General features: G+C 35.0%; 1 protein-coding gene across 1 annotated transcript in view; it reads right to left on the reverse strand.

Annotated features, from left to right (window-relative positions):
* Positions 1 to 849: 849 nt before the first annotated feature.
* LOC129231621 (inverted formin-2-like) overlaps positions 850 to 16,674 on the reverse strand; it is a 220,468-nt gene continuing 204,643 nt past the window's right edge. Inside the window, exons 17-18 of the mRNA XM_054865990.1 lie at positions 13,994 to 14,087; positions 850 to 5,030 (exon numbers count right to left, since the gene is read on the reverse strand). Of these exons, the coding sequence (XP_054721965.1) occupies positions 2,731 to 5,030; positions 13,994 to 14,087 (2,394 nt within the window). The 3' untranslated portion in view covers positions 850 to 2,730. The remainder of the gene's footprint in view (positions 5,031 to 13,993; positions 14,088 to 16,674) is intronic.

A 16,674-nucleotide genomic window follows, 5' to 3' on the forward strand; every position in this document is an offset into this window, starting at 1 on the left:
TTGCGCTGTGCGCTAATGGCATCAGTGAATGCATTTCATCGCTTTTGATGCCATGTACAGAAGCGTAAAAAATGAATTTTAATCTGCGCACCGATTAAAATATTTGTTTAAAAAAATTAAACTTTTTAAAATTACTTAAAAAATGGTTAAAACCTACGTTTTTAAGCATGTTCTTTCAGAAAAAAATACGTTTGAAATTTCGGAAACGACCCCATTACTGAAGGATCCCCTTTCATCCATTTATTTTGAGATAAACAGACATAAAGCAAAATTGGAATAAATTATTGCTGTTTGTTATTGCGTGTACATATAAAAAAAATGTACGTTTCCCCTGATAAGCAGTACACATGAGTAAGAGTAGAAATAAAAATGTTGGGAATAGTTAAATTCATACAAGTTTTCTCAAATATTCATTTATGAATCTGATCGAAGTTCGACCACTGGGCGAACACTAGTAATAATTAAATTAAAACTAATTATTTCATTTGTATCACTAGTCATTTTTGCATAAATTACTTTTTAGTTATAATAGTAGCTGAGTAAGTTGCATTTCACTTTAATTTGAATTTTTAGAAATATATGTCCAAAGTATAAATGGTTGCAATTAAATATTCAAGGAAAACTAATTCTGATAATCCTGTAAAAAAAAAATGTTTTTTTTTTTTTTTTCTGGAAATATGGCATCTTGTGAGTCGTGGTAAGTTGCGAGCAGAAGTTATGGAAAGTTATGAATTTTGAAACTCGAAATGTACCAGATATTCTGACTCTGGTTTTACGTCGAAAACAAGTGAAAAAATTGTTAAAAAGATCCAGAAAAAAACATGATTTTTTCAATATTTTTGCGCGGAATGGCCCCGTGAGTCTCCTGCTTGCTGCAAATGTTCATACTTTTGAACTTACGAGTATTACTTCTCTAAAAGCCCTCAGAAGAGTGTTAGCGGTTAATATGATTCTCCCTTCCCCCCTAAACAAAAATAATGGTATCAAACTGTTGGAAACTTTTAATAAATGAGGAGAACTATCTCCAAAAAGTAATGGGTGTAAACGGTGGTCATATTTGGATTCATTTTACATAAGAATCAGTAAGAAGGATGTCAGAAACATTTACAGATGTTTTTTTCTTTCTCCTTTTCACCGTGCAGTGCAATTAATTACATTGATTTTTATTGGCTTAGAATTTGGTCAAATAATTAGTGGATAACATTTGTAGGGGGTCATTAATCACAGAAAACTGCTTGAGAATATGTGTTGGTATTGAAACTACAATATTCTAGGCAAAATATTTATTTTCCATTTTAAATTTGTTAATCTCATCATACAATGCAATTTTATTTCGCATCTTTGGCATATTACGTATTAACAGTTCTTGTGCCTCTTCAAATCATATTTTGATTTGAACTTTTTTAAACATTATATATAAATGCACTTAACGTTATCAACACATGAAAAGTTTGTTTCTCATAGATGTTTAATGTACACATACACACATATCTACTCAGTTATATAGTACACGCAAACGCAAAATCACATGATTGCAAAACGTACACTGAACTTCCAACTATCGGTGAACGGATTATGCGAGGAGTCCCCTTACTGCTGTTATAAAACATTGTTAACAGCTGTTATTTGTATGCACTTAATTTGTTGTAATCTTGCTAAATTTGGCATTTGTTTCATTAATATTTATTCAAAATTCGTCATTTTTTGAAATGACCCTGTTCAGTTAGCATAGTTATAGTGCCTATGGCCTTAGAAAGTCGAGATATCGCCAAGGTGACGCTTTTTGCAGACTAATGTTTCATTTCAAATTTGACGAGAAATCGTCAAATCTGGCGACTTTTCGAATGGCGACTTTCTCCAAAATCGCGACTTTTCAGATCTAATGGATAACCGTGGATATTGCGAGAATATTTCCGCTTTTTCATCGGCAGTTATGAATAGAGAGCTGCTCAAATCTCAGAGAAAGAGTGATGTATCTCCTTGCTTTTAAGCCTCTGCAGCGAAACTTTCATGTTTGTTTTTGAGTTTTAATCGTATATGGATGAAAATACGTGTGTCACGTGACTACGGTGTTTTATAAGATTTTTGATTCCGGAGGGGGGGGGGTGGGGAACTTAGCAATTGCAAAGACTTTGTGAATAAAATTGCTTCGTTTTATAAGAACAGAAATCCCTGAAGTAAAAACAGGCGTACTGATAAAAAAATTTGTCGATTTTTCTATTTTTGTTTTTGATTTTGTAAACTATATATTAACAAATAAAGCACATAGTTAAGAAAGGAATTTCGGACCACTGCGAGATGTTATTTGCAGCATCATTTTTCTTCAAATTGGGGATAAAGTGACAGAAGGAGGCAAAGAGAGCAAATCTTTTCTCCTTCTTGAAAATACACGGTTCTGAGACGAATTTTTACTGCCACCAACTTCAACGAAAAGATAATTTTTGTTCAGCCTTAAATAATTACGGTTTACGTGATTAATGATTTCTCTATTCTTCATGTGCATACAATCGAACTTTAGTTAACTCGAATAATTGGGAGTACAGTGTACTTCGATGGAAGTAATTTCATGGAAATCAATCATACAGAAGAAATTCTTATGCATATCCTCTTATTAGTCCAACTTTCAAAATCTTTGAATAGATCCATGGACATGGAATTGAATATGCACTCGGCAATTATATCTGGAGAAGTTCAAAGCTAATTTTTGTTCACCCTAATGAAAGATTATGCCTAGGAAACAACCTTTCTTCTTCCTGCACAGTTATTAGTTTGCTTAATTTTTGTAGGTTCTGCTGAGCTCTTGAGCCCTCCGTTTGAGTTCGAATTGCTTAAAGGTCCGTGAAATGCCTTGGCAGACTTGTTAACATTGTTCGTTCTTTCTTTGACAAATTTCACACTACCATTATGATTAATAGTAATTTTCTTTCCATTCACCTGGCGAGAGAGGCTACCGTTGACGGTCTGCTCACCTTTCACAACCTTGACATTCGTACTGACACTGCACAAAGACGATATGCTCGAAGATCGGCTGGTACTGTTTTCAGTTTTACCGTTAATTGTAGAATGTTCTTTGCTTGGTGCACTTTTCTCAGCTGTTTTGGGCGATTCAAAATTTGTGTTCACTTTTGTACGACTCGAAGTTCCTTTCACGCCATTGCCAGTCGTTAGAGATTTGCCAGGCTGAAACAATCTGTTAACTGTGGTTGGTGGTCTTTGAATCGTTTGTTGTACTTTGACGTTCTGAGTCGTTTTGATGACGCTCGGAATACTTGTCTTTGGCGGTAAAGTTCTAAGAGGAAGTGGATTGGATGTGTTCTTGGAATTCGCTTTTGGAACAATGACCTTACTCTTTGTCTCGGTACTTACTGTCACCTTATGCGAGATATTCCTGGTAGGTGGCTTTCCAATATCCAATTGACCATTTGGTGATTTTCCCGATTTTTGCTCTTCATTACGTTGACTGCGATTTCTTACAGAACTTGTACCTTGTACATTCGCATTCTCAAACGAAAGATTTGTATTTGCATTTTCGCGATCTATTTCGGAGTTCGGTAGGTTTTCTGTCTCTCCATTTTCAATAATACTTGTGTTTTCATTAACAGGAGAAGTCACTGGTGTTGTTAGAGAATCCAACCTACGTGCTAACCTAGATTGTCGAGATCTTAATGAGGTATTCCTCGGTCTATTTGCAAAAGGAGTATTTGTTGGCGTCGTGTCAGAATTCGAGTTTATAAGTGGGCTATTTAACGTTGGATAGTTATCCTTATCTCTAGTTTTATCCAAAGAAATATTTTCATATGGTTCAACTTTCGAATCGGTAGTTTCATTTGTCATTACTGTTTGGTTAGAATTTTCCTTATTAGTAGAATCTTCTCTATCATTTGTGTTATAGGTTTGCGCAATACTTAGTGAATCTTTTACAATTTCTTTGGCATCCTCTTTAGAAACAGAGCCTTTAATAACATTTTCAGCTTCTAACCTCATTTCTTTGAGCTTCAAGCGTCTTTGTGTCTTTCTTGTGGAAGCAAATCTATCAAAATTGTTATTGACCACTGGAGATTGATTTGTCATTAGTTTATCCTGATTTTCGGAGCCTAGACTTCCTTCATTTTCTTCACGAATTTGAGAGGAATTTTTTCTAGATGATTGTAATATTTGATCATCATCTTTTGATTTTGATACTACTTTGTGCTTCTCACTCCCACTCTCTTTTACGCTTTGGTACAATCGAGTCCTTTCGAAAGGCTTTGGTTTGTTTGAGGCAGCATCTAAAAGGCAAATAATTTTTTGCGTAAAATTGTCATTTTCTGAAGATTGCACATCCTTTACTTCTTTTGATATATTTTCATGAGACGCACCAGAAACAATTTTGTTGTCTTCGGGCAAAATTTCGTTTTTTGTTTCGGCAACGTTCTTACAGTTCGTTTCTTGACTCAACAGCCCTTGCTGGTCCAATTGCATCCTCTTCTTTCTTTCTTGTTGCAGCTTTAGCTGAAGATCGCGGTCACGTTTCTGCTCCCGCTCATTTTGCAACATCCACTCGTTGATCTTGGCACGGAGTTTCTGTTTGGAAGATTCCTCGGACTCTTTGACTTCCATGATCGGCAATGGTGTCGAGGGCGGAGATGAACCAGCTCTCTCTCTGGCATTTATCTCCACCCTTTTCCTTCGCCCTGAACGTCTTACTGACATTTTTTCCAGAAGATAGTCTTCTGCGTCCGTCGGATTTTGCAGATATTCGATAATGTCACCATTTTCAAGTTCGTCATGGAGCCTCGGTCTTCTGTTTTTCATCGTGTTCCTATCATCAGGGAAGTTGCTCATGTAGTCACACTTTGCACCCATAGCGGGATCGCTGTGGCGCTTCAGAGATTTACTTCTGAAGTCATCATGCTTATCTTCCGCTTCGGGACGGCTCTTGCTCCTCCTGTACACATCTTCAAGCCTTCTTTCTGGGAAACCACTTCGGATGTCTCCCAGCAGTTGATCCATGATTTGATCAGCATGGGCTGATGATCTCGCATCGGGTACTGTAAAAAGAAAATTAATCTTTAAAAAATAAGAACGTTAACCTTGCGCAAATAAAATTAAAAAAAGAAATTCGACTGTTGAAAGCACACATTGCAAAAGTATTACGAACATTAGTGTTAACAAGGAACTAGTTAATATACAAATTGTGGCTTCAGGATATTTTTTTTTTAATTATTTTATTTATGTAGAAGTTTTATTTTATTTTTATTTTTATTTATTTATTTATTTTTTTTTTTGACAGTCGCTCTCAGTAAAGTCAAGGAAGTGATTTTTCCTAGCGCGTTACCATTAATCCCTTTTTGGGGGGTTTTCGCAATCGTTAAGAAATAGGAAAAAGTAATGAAACAATTTATATTGCAGAGTTAGTATCTAAATGCTGTAGTTTATTGAAAGTATATAATGTTATTTACAATCAGCAATGAGTTCTTACCATTCTTTATTTTTTATTGATTCTTTAAAGTTAAATATTTTTTCAAATAAATAAAAAAAATATTTATATTTTTTTAATGCAGCTATTTATTTCACTTTTTGCAATCTGCTTCGCATTGGGTATGTTCTATAGCTTGCTTAATGATTTTACTTTTAAGATGTTCTTAGAAATAGTAAGAATTATTTTTTATTTTTTTATTTGTGTTTTTTCTGAAGAACCCGAGAAGCTTTGTATATTTGAAGTCATTGCCTCTGTAGTTTCTGAAATAAGTTGGCGATCCTGGCTTACAAATAAGCAAAGTGAAGTTATGCTTTGTTTTAGTTTCTTTCAGGGTTCGTACGGGTCATGGAAATCCTGGAAAGTCATGGAAAAAAAATAACAGAATTTCAGACCTGGAAAAGTCATGGAAAATTGAAATTTTCATTGAAAGTCATGGAAATTTATTTCAAGTCATGGAAAAACTGCCTGGACAAAGATAAAGGAAGGCATTAGAAAATAAAGGAGCATTAGAAATCTTGAGTGATTTAACAGTATAGCACATAAAATCTATTAAAAGTGGCAAATTGAACAATCCAAAAATCAAATCTGAATTTTGAGATCTCATTGCATCCACTTCTGTCGCTGCCGCTTGCCATTTTTTGCGATGTGATTTTACTGCCTGGACATCACTTATTTTGAATTTTCTGTTATTTTCAACACTTCTTATGTTTCATATTCTGTAGTAGCAAAATTTCACATTCTTAGTTTTGCCACGCCCACTCAAAAAAAGCAATTCAGTTGCATGCGAGTTCGATTCCATCACTTGTAAGAACTTTATCATTAAATTTTTTAGAGTTTATCTTAATTTGTTGAATGTTTTAGAAAGTAAAGATCTTAAGTCAGGGGACAGAATACAGAAAAAGAGGAATTCTAATGCTCTAAAACAGTAGTGCCCAACATACGGCACGCAAAACTAATCCATGCGACCCACTGCTACATTCATTGTCGGTAATTAAACGTGTTCTGGAATTTCTGTACCTATTAATTTATATGCATTTGAAAATATGCAAATTTGTAAAAAAACAAATATACTTTTGAATCAGAAGATAGATTCATTACTGAATGGTTTTTTCAAAAAAGATCTGGCTTGGAAACATGAAGAACTAAACTATGTGGTTTTCCTTTAAAGAACCAAAAGACTGTCAAGTTACGTGGATGATTAAAGGCACTGTTGACACTAAAAGGTAACTTTTGAAGCAAATTTATTGAAACTTAGTGATTACTCATTCAACCTTTGTCCCATTCAATATCATTCTGCCTGTTTTTAAAAAAAATCAGACATTTAAGCATCATCATATTTGTTTCACTGCATTTTTAGTATACTTAAATTTTTATGATGAAGAAAAATAAGAATAGCTTAGTTTTTTAAGTGTGCACTTATATTTTTTTCTACAACAAGTAAGTGCTTCAATGAGGCTGTGGCATTCATATAGACAGGGGCGGCATTTCATCATTTCGTTTGGGGGGTTGAGTTTCTTGAACATGAATTTCCTCAGTACGGTATAAAATAAATATTGGTTGACAGGAAGGAATAATAAAACGGTTTTAATGTTAAGAATAATTAGGCTTGTTAAGAGCAATTAAAATTTTAGCGACCAAAGCTTCAAATTTTTTTTTTAACAAGTTATCTCACAAAATATCTCGTTACTAGTTTTTACTTTTTAGTAAAGTTTTAGTCTGCTATTCTTGTGGTTAGAAAGAACAGAAAATTTTGTAACTGTATTTACTCAATATCCAGTGTTTTGCTTTATTTCCAGTATAGCTAAAGATGAAGGTCTTGCTTGCCACATTTCGCTTCGAAAGTATTTCTCTAATCTCCTGAGACACAAAAATCATCTTTAAAATGACTGACCAGATTGAAATAGACCAAAAACAATGGAAGCAAGAAAGTTTTTTTAAAAAACACACTTCGTTCAGATTTCTCTTTAAAATAACCGAGAAAGCTTTTTTAAATTGGGCTATTATTTTTTTGCGTCATTAAAAAGTGTAGTTGTAACTCACAAAACAATTACTCTTCCCTCATGCTATAAAGTTTTCTTGTAAGTGCAGTGGCGCAGTCGGGGGGGGGGGGTGAAAACACCCCCCAGACCCATTGGTTTTAACATAAACGCAAATTCTAATGCAATAGTTTATGCGTATGAAAGGGCTATTTTGATCAAAAAATCCCCTTCAGAACGTATTTTTCATCCAAAAAAAACCTCTCCAGAAGGTATTTTTGATCAAACGAGCTGATATGTGCCTCACATGATTTCCTTTTGCTCCAATTTAATGTAATTTTCTCATTATCGGTTCTTTTAATTTTATTCAATAGTCTACTCTCTAAATATCACCAACAGTGGCCAAATTGAAAACAAGATTTAAAAAAAAAAAAAATCGCCAAATTTGTCGCCAAGTGTCGGCCAAATTGTAACACCACTTGAATTTACATCGAAATTAACAACGATTTCCCCCCAAAAAGGGGCAAAAGACCCCCTTAGAAACACTCGAATGCAACCAAAAGGCGAGGTGCACAACTAGACCCCACTATGAGTCTACGTACCAAATTTCAACTTTCTAGGACGTACCGTTCTTGAGTTATGCAACATACATACGCATATCCGCACATACATACATACGTACATACAGACGTCACGAGAAAAAAACGTTGTAACTAACTCGGGAATCGTCAAAATGGATATTTCGCGTGTCTATACGTTCTTAGGCATTTATCCACGTGTGGTCGAGTCGAAAAAAAAAACTCAATATTCATTCGGGGGTGAGCAAAATGGAAATTAAGTTCGATTTTTGACTGAAATTTTTTTTCGCGAATGCAATACTTCCTTTTTTACTTTCTTCTATATCTAATATATAGAAGAAAGTATTGGATTCGTGCAAATTTTCGAATTTCGAATTTTGACGGATTCGAACGTTTTGAGGTGTGCTGAGTCCATTTCGACTATTTTTGGAAAATGTCTGTCTGTCTGTGTGTGTGTGTGTGTATGTATGTATGTGTGTATGTATGTGTGTCACGTCTGTGTGTGACCAGTTTTTTGTGGCCGCTCTACAGCAAAAACTACCGCATGAAATCGAACGAAATTTGGTACACATATGTGCCCGTATGTGAACTTGTGCCCATTAGTTTTTGGCGCGAATTCCTCCAAGGGGGGTGGAGCAATGGGACGTTTTTCAAGTTACGCGTGCTTGCTATTCCTCAGGAAGTTACTGGCGGAATCAAACAAAATTTGGTCCATATGTTGGTATTAACAGGAACAGGTGCTGATTCAATTTTGGTGTCAATAACTCAAACGGGGGTTGAGCTATAGAACGTTTTTTGGTCGTCAATTGTGACTGCTGTATCTCAAGAAATAATGAACGGAATGAAAGAAAAATTTATCGGCAAGTAGCCCTTAGTGGGTGTAAGAGCTGATTTTATTTTGGTGTCAACAGCTAAAAAGGGGGTTGCGCAATCGCCCGTTCTTTTTTTCCATTGTGAGTACCCTATCTCAAGAAGTTATGCTACGTTCTGGTTGAAATTTGGAATATATGTGAATCCATACGTAAACAGGCTTTGGTTCAATTTTGACGCCAATCGCTCCAAGAGGTGTTGATTTTTTTTTTTTTTTTTTTGCGAATAAAAATAGCTTTATTAATGCAACAATTAGAAAGATAAATCGTAATAGATTGTCGTCTGCGTATTTCTCGTGATTTTAATTGTATGGAAATGATCGGAAATATTATCTCAATGATTTAAAATTTTTAACTGTTGCCATCTTATGTTTGTTAACAAATAAAATATTTGTAATTAATTCAAGCAAGGCTTTTAAAATAACTTTCAATTTCGCTCTTTGCTTTGCTTTTGCAATAATGCAGACATTGGGATGGTCGTCAAGTTTTTTCATGTGTAATTTTGTTTTTGTTGGGAATATTGCTTCCTCGTCAAGCATGGGGAGGGATCAGAAAAAAAAAGAAAAATATAGAAGAAAGTTTCGTGATGGCCACAACATACTAGTTTGTAAAAGGAAGTAAAAAAACCACTCCAAAAGGTATTTTTCACCAACCCCCCCCCCCCCCAGAAGATATTTTTGATCAAAAAAAAAAACCTTTAGAAGGAATTTCTGGCTGCGCTAGTGTATAAGTGTAATATTTTCTTCTTTGGTTTCTATAACCAACCTACATAATATTGAACTTAAAACTAAAGAGAAATGTATCTCATCAATCCTGCCTCAATTTCTTGAGAAACTGAATTATTTTATGCAAAATATTAATTTAATAATTTGACTACAACTTCATATGGGTTTTGTCGCCTCTTCTACATTGGCATACAATAAAAACTGTTATAAAAAGTTCTGTCACAAAGTTCCACACTTGGTTCAAGTATGCATTAGTGCGGAAATTATAGAGTTTCAATTGTCAATCCAATAATTGATATTGAACTTTTTATGATAGAGTGTAGTATTGTTCAGAAAACGCTCCGCAGGAAATAAAGTAAACAAAAATTCAAACTAAGTCATACATATTAAAATAACATTAGATTTTCTATCACTGAGAAGGTCGCTTTTCAGTAATTCTTCCAGGGAGCTTTTATAGGTTTAACTCTTGAATACCATTTGTGTCACTCAGAGATTGTCAAGTAAAGAGCCTGAAGATATATTTGTTGATGTAAAAGTATCTTTTGATGTGGGAAGTTTTTCAAAAAGAGCCTATCTTTACAAAAAGTTTCTATGAAAGCATATAATATATCGAGTTACTAAGATGTGTTTCAAGCACAGGGAAACAATGAACACTTAATAGCTAAACATTAAGTTATAATATGAGCATTAAATTTATGTAAAATGATTGCGCAGTCTCAAGTAAAAATTACACAGTCGCAACACTGTACGGGCATTTCATACGAGATGCACCATCATAACATAGATTAAACAATTTTCAAATATTTAATCCATATGAAGAGATCTTTAGTTAAGGCAAACCCTTATTCTCCATCAGTTTTTTCTGTTCTGAAAATGCAGGCAAATGATTTTCTAAGTTATCTAAATTGAATTTACCCTATTTTTTTGTTATTCTTAGTGAAAAATTTGGGAGTGTGACCGCCCCCTCTTGACCCCCCTATTTGCCGCCCCTGCATATAGACGTTTTGCTAATGCTCATTTCCAAATATTACCAAGTTTGAGATTAAATAGTGCTATTCTCCTCGTGTAACGAGGTCATGAAAATTTTCATTGAAGTCATGAAAAAGTCTTGGAAAAGTCATGGAATTTTTTCATCCAAATAGCGCAGAGGTTCCCAACCGGTGGTTCGCGAACCCTCAGGGGTTCGCGAGGTGCAGGAAGGGGGTTCGCGAAAATTTCGGTGCAATGGCGGATTTTTCCTAGTTTGGTAAAAAATTATAAAATATTCAATTTGCACACATAGTTACTAATTTTTTTTTTTAATTTGAGAACGCGCCAGACTCTTGTATTAAGCTCCAAAAAAAAAAAAAAAAAAAAAAAAATCTTTCAGCGGTTTTATAATCTTGGTTAAAAAGAAATTCTCATTTTTTTTTCGATAGACAACAAAAAGAGATATCCTTCCTTCTTTATTGCGAGGCGCCAATGCAGAAACGTTGTATTAAGCTGTGGCGGGGATCACGATGACCTTAAAAAGGCGCCATCGCGTGGAGTCAATCAAACAATATACATAATATACATATGTCGAAAAAAATAAAGAATTCTCAAACAATGCATCATAGGGGTATTATTCTATTCTGGTTGAAATATAACTCGGGAATTTCCGTCGAATTCAGTCATCGAATAGCAGACATGACAGCAAAAGGCTCCAAACTTAAAATTTATTACTGGATTTTACCCATCTGTTCGTTTTCAAAAATATATAACATCAGCATGCTCATAGTTCTGGGGAAATAGTTGTTAACAGACGTATTTAGAGATACTTTAGAGATGCTTGAAAACAAGTGATTTTGTTTGCAATTGGTTTTGCTACGTGAACTTGCTACTCTGTTTGTGAAGTTATAATCATGTTGGTAATTTTTATGATTTAATAACTTTCTGCTGTTATGGATCGATGGTTGAAAACTGGTAGTTTGGTTGAGCGACAAATGGACAAGCAGTCAATCGATCAACCCTCAACATCAGCAGTAACTTTCGAATCAACACAGGATATTGAAATAGATAGCTGTAATGGACTGCCGCCTCCCCCGACTAAACAGAAAAGTGAACTAGGGGGGAAAAAAAGCGAAAATATGACAGTGACTATTTACAAATGGGCTTTTATTTTACTGGAGAAGAGTCTGAACCTAGACCGCTTTGTCTTCTCTGCAACGAAGTTCTAGCGAACAGCAGTTTGAAACCGTCACTTCTGAGAAGACACCTCGAAACAAAGCATCCGACACACAAGGACAAACCTATCGAATATTTTAAAAGAAAATTGGAATATAATAAAAAGTGTAGCGTCTCTACGTTCCTGTTAGAATCCAACGAAGATAGTAAAATGGCCCTTGAAGCTTCATATCGAGTCAGTTATAGAATTGCAAGATCTGGACAGCCACATACAATTGCAGAAAATTTAATTGGACCGTGTGCTAAAGATATTGCTAAGTGTATGCTGGGAGAAAAGTCAGCAAAAAAAAATTGACCTGGTTCCGCTATCAAACAACACAGTATCACGCAGAATTACTGATTTGGCAAGTAATGTGGAGAAAGAACTTGTGAATAGAATAAAAGAGAATAATTTTGCGATCCAGCTTGATGAGACGACTGATGTAGCAAACGCTGCAATATTACTTGTCTATGTTAGGTATATTTTTAACGATACAATTAAAGAAGATGTACTATTTGCAAAACCTTTGAAAACCAACACAACTGGAGAAGCTATTTTCGAACTGGTCAACAGTTACTTTGAAGAAAATGGAATAGATTGGTCTTTGTGTGTGGGTGTGTGCACGGATGGTGCAAAATCAATGACAGGAAAATTTGTTGGCTTTGTGGTGCGAGTAAAGAAGATCAACGAGAAAATTGAATGGACTCATTGCTGCATTCATAGACAAGCATTAGCATGTAAGCGTATTCCCGCAGAATTATCCGCTACTTTGAATGATGCGGTAAAAATTGTAAATTTCATAAAACCACGTGCCACAAACTGCCGTCTATTTCACGCGCTTTGTGAGGAATTGGGAAGCCTTCATGTTACTTTACTTCTTCACACAGAAGTTAGATGGCTTTCCCGTGGCAAAATTTTGACACGCTTATTTGAATTGAAGTCAGAAGTCCAAGCATTTTTTGTTGATCATCCATTTCACTTGTCCACTTGCATATTCGATCCTCTTTGGATGCAAAGGCTTGTATATTTAGCTGACATCTTTTCAAAATTAATTGAATTAAATCTATCCTTGCAAGGTGCAGTTGTTAATATTTTTGTTGTATATGATAAAATTGAAGCTATGGTAAAAAAATTGAATTTCTGGATCCAATGCCTGGAAATGGGTGAGTTTTCTTGTTTCACTTCTCTTAGTAGTTTTTTATCAGAAAACTCAATGAAACTTGATGAAAGCGTTAAAAGAAATGTATGTGAACATCTGCAACATCTTGAACTAACTTTTGACGAGTATTTTCCTAATAGGCGTAACGTCCCTCTCTCAAACAACTGGATACGCAATCCTTTTGAAGGAAATCCATGCTTAGAGAACACCTTGACATTACCTGAAAAGGAAATGCTCATCGAGTTATCCTGTGATAATTCATTGAAAACTACTTTTAAAGAGCTCTCTTTAATTGACTTCTGGCTCAGTGTAAGAAATGACTATACCGTTTTGTCCAAAAAAGCAATTCGAATTTTATTACCATTTTGTGCAACATATCTGTGCGAGAAAGGATTTTCCTCCTATACTTATCTCAAAGATAAATACCGAAGCAGATTGAATGCAGAGCCTGATTTGAAACTCAAACTGTCAGACATTGAACCAAACTTTCAGTTTCTTTGTTCCGTCAAACAGCCACAAATATCGCATTAAGGATTTTTTCCCCAATTTAAAGTATGCTTAAAAAAATAGTTGGTTTATAAAACTTCTTGTTTATAATTTTTCTTGTAGATGTAGTTTTAACTTTTTATTAATGTTTGCACTTAATGATATTTTACAATTATATTTTTGTTTATTGTAATCAAATGCTGCAAAAAATGGAAAGCAGACATGCTGTTTTTTTTATTGTTTCTTACATGTTACTAATTTCAACATCAGGGGGTTCGCGAACTTTTTTGCCTGTTCAAAGGGGTTCGCAAAGAGAAAAAGGTTGGGAACCGCTGAAATAGCGTATGAACCCTGTTCTTTTGATTGACGCTTTTTTATACCTGACTTTCGTATTCTTTTTGCCCTTCCTTCTATTGAGGGCTGTTTTCTCACCATTCTTAAACGTTCCGTTTTTAATTTTAGCAAAAGGCAAGGAGTCTGGTTCGCAGTCCTTTGGTCTTTTTTTTTTTTTTTTTTGTGAACCTTGGCTGTTTCTTGAAAAGAAGAGAACTTACGCTCTAGGCTCCTTCTTTTCAGTGCAATTTGTTCTTCTCTTTGTTTACGTCTGGCTTCTGCAAGTTTTTCCTGCTTCTGTCTTCTCTCATTTTCCTGAAAAACATAAATTTGGTATTTAGTTAACAAAACGTTGAATTTAACGAATTCGACACTGTGACCGTCGGTTTTCGTTTTAATGAACATCGATTATAACAAAACTTAACCTTAAAGAGCAAACTGACATAAACGTAGACCAATTTCATTGCTTAGTTACAAATCCTTTTTGGAAGAATTCATTTGAAATGCTACTATTTCTGTTACTTTAAGCAACTATTAATTATTTGTTGTTGAATTTTAAAATGTTGACTTTTTCGAGCTGATGATTTTCTGAACTTTCATATTAGCTTTTGAAATTTCTCAATTTATTTTTTAATTTGTAGTATCCTGTTATTGTGGACAGCATATGTTTGAGCCGGTTGAGACATGATGACCTATCTATGGTCAACTTCAATAAAGTGTATATACTAAGGTTGTGCTTAGGGATTGCAATACCGGTATACCGAATACCGGTATTTCGAGAAATTTTGCAATTTCGTAATACCAGTATTTGCTGAGGAAAATACCGTTATTTTCGGTATTAGCTGAAAGTAATAAATAGTTTTAATTGAAGAATTTTAAATTTAACATATTAAATATCTAATTATTTTTTAAATGTACATTTATTTCCCCATGATACAGAACCTAAAAATTTAGCTTCAAAAGCATGAACTAATAGAATATAATGAAACAAAAGTATTTTGTGCACCATGTATTTATTTTTTCCATTTCCCTGATCGCTCAATTTCCCTTTTGGAAAGGTAATTTCGAGTGTAATTTTGTATGCCCCCCCCCCCTTTTTTTTGTCCGATGACCAATTTATTCAAACCATGAATTGAGGGAATACTTTATGCTTTTTTTTTCTTAAATATTTGTCTCAACTGTACTAAATTTTGACAAAAACTGCTTCTTGTTAGCATTACAAATGGTAATGTGTTGGCACCAGAATTGGTTTGTTGTGCCGTCTCGCTATTTGGCTTCATACTTGGCAAGATAATATTTAGAAATTATATATTGCCTTGAAAATTTGCATAGAGGAAAAGCATAAATTTGTTCTACGAATTCAAAGATCCTATTCCTATTCAGAGTCACAACTGACTACAACTGTATTTATGTCGAGGACTGCGTACTAAGTGCCTTGCCTCCATTATTTTATATACCGATAGATGGCAGCACCATCACCAGATCGAACAGTTAATGAGAATTTAGAACTAGTCCAGGAGCTAATAGCTACCTGGTGCTAGCACCCCCAGAGGTATCGTTTCACTTGGAGGACATTGAGACCACGAGCATATTTAACGTCGCCTAGTCCCCTTTAATGACGACGGTGGGTCTTCGACCATCGAGGTTCGAACTCAGGACCCTCCGGCCCCGAATCCGACACTCTACCGATCGAGCTACCACGGCCGAATTCAAAGATATTTTCAGATATTTACACAATTATAACTGCCAAGAATTTTGAAAAGAAAGCTAAAACGAATAAGAGAAACCAACAAGGTCAAATATAGTCCAGTTGATCGTAAATTTCAAACCGAAGGGCTAGTAAAAAGTAAACACAAACCCCTCCTGTTCAAGAGAAAATTATGTTAATATCGGAAAAGTATCGTCTCTCAGGAAAGAAATTTCAGTCAGGGCCGCACCGTCCCTAATGTGCAAATTCGTGCGGCGCACGACGGAGCCAGAGTCAAAAAGTCGCCGAGATCAACCGATCAAATATGCTCCAACTGGAAGGGGGAGGGGGATAAAAAATAAATAACTAAATAAATAAAATTGTGCTTTTTATAATATATAATGGTGGCGGTGAAATTATACTGCTCATTGAAACAAGCAATCCGTCTCGCTACCTATCTAAAGGGCAAAATTATTGCCTTATTGTGTCTAAACTTGCTATTCAAATGCGCAATCTTTTACTGAGAAAACACGCGATGTTAATTGATGCATACATTAACATTTTTCTTTCTAATGTGGAGCCATGAAGCTATTTGTTATGTCTATAGTACACAAGATTGAGCATGCCAGACGCAAGAAATTTGCTATTTTCCCTATTTTAGTTCTGAGATAATATATGTACAGAAGTTACTTTCCCAGCTTTTGTTCCAAATTCAAACATGCTTCAATTTTAGTATCAGTATTACTTATATGTCGTATCGAAGCACATACCTCGTGCGAGCTCAGTAATGTCCCATTTGTCTTACAGTTTTCCAACGACATTTTTCATAGCAATTACTGTTCCCGATTCTAATTTAGGAACACCCAGCAGTTGATCATCAATGTTTGGTCCTAATGGCAAGCGATAGTCGCTTGTTTTTCCGGATATATTTTGCATTAGTTTGCCGTCCCATTGATGCATACATTAACATTTTTCTTTCTAATGTGGAGCCGTGAAGCTAACCATAGATTGGAAAGTTTTAGGTAAGTTGATTGCTAATTCAGACGAATAGTTTGCCTTTGCCTTCGTAAGGACGAGTAACAAAGTGCAAAATCATCCACATTTTGACCCTATTTTCTATTGTAGCAGGCCGAGCTTCCATGCAAAAGTTACATCAAGGGAAGATGCAACTGCACGGCGGAGTGGGGGAAGGGAGTCACCTCACTGTATGTTACT

The sequence above is a fragment of the Uloborus diversus genome, chromosome 1, assembly GCF_026930045.1.
Source record: "Uloborus diversus isolate 005 chromosome 1, Udiv.v.3.1, whole genome shotgun sequence".
NCBI lineage: Eukaryota > Metazoa > Arthropoda > Arachnida > Araneae > Uloboridae > Uloborus > Uloborus diversus.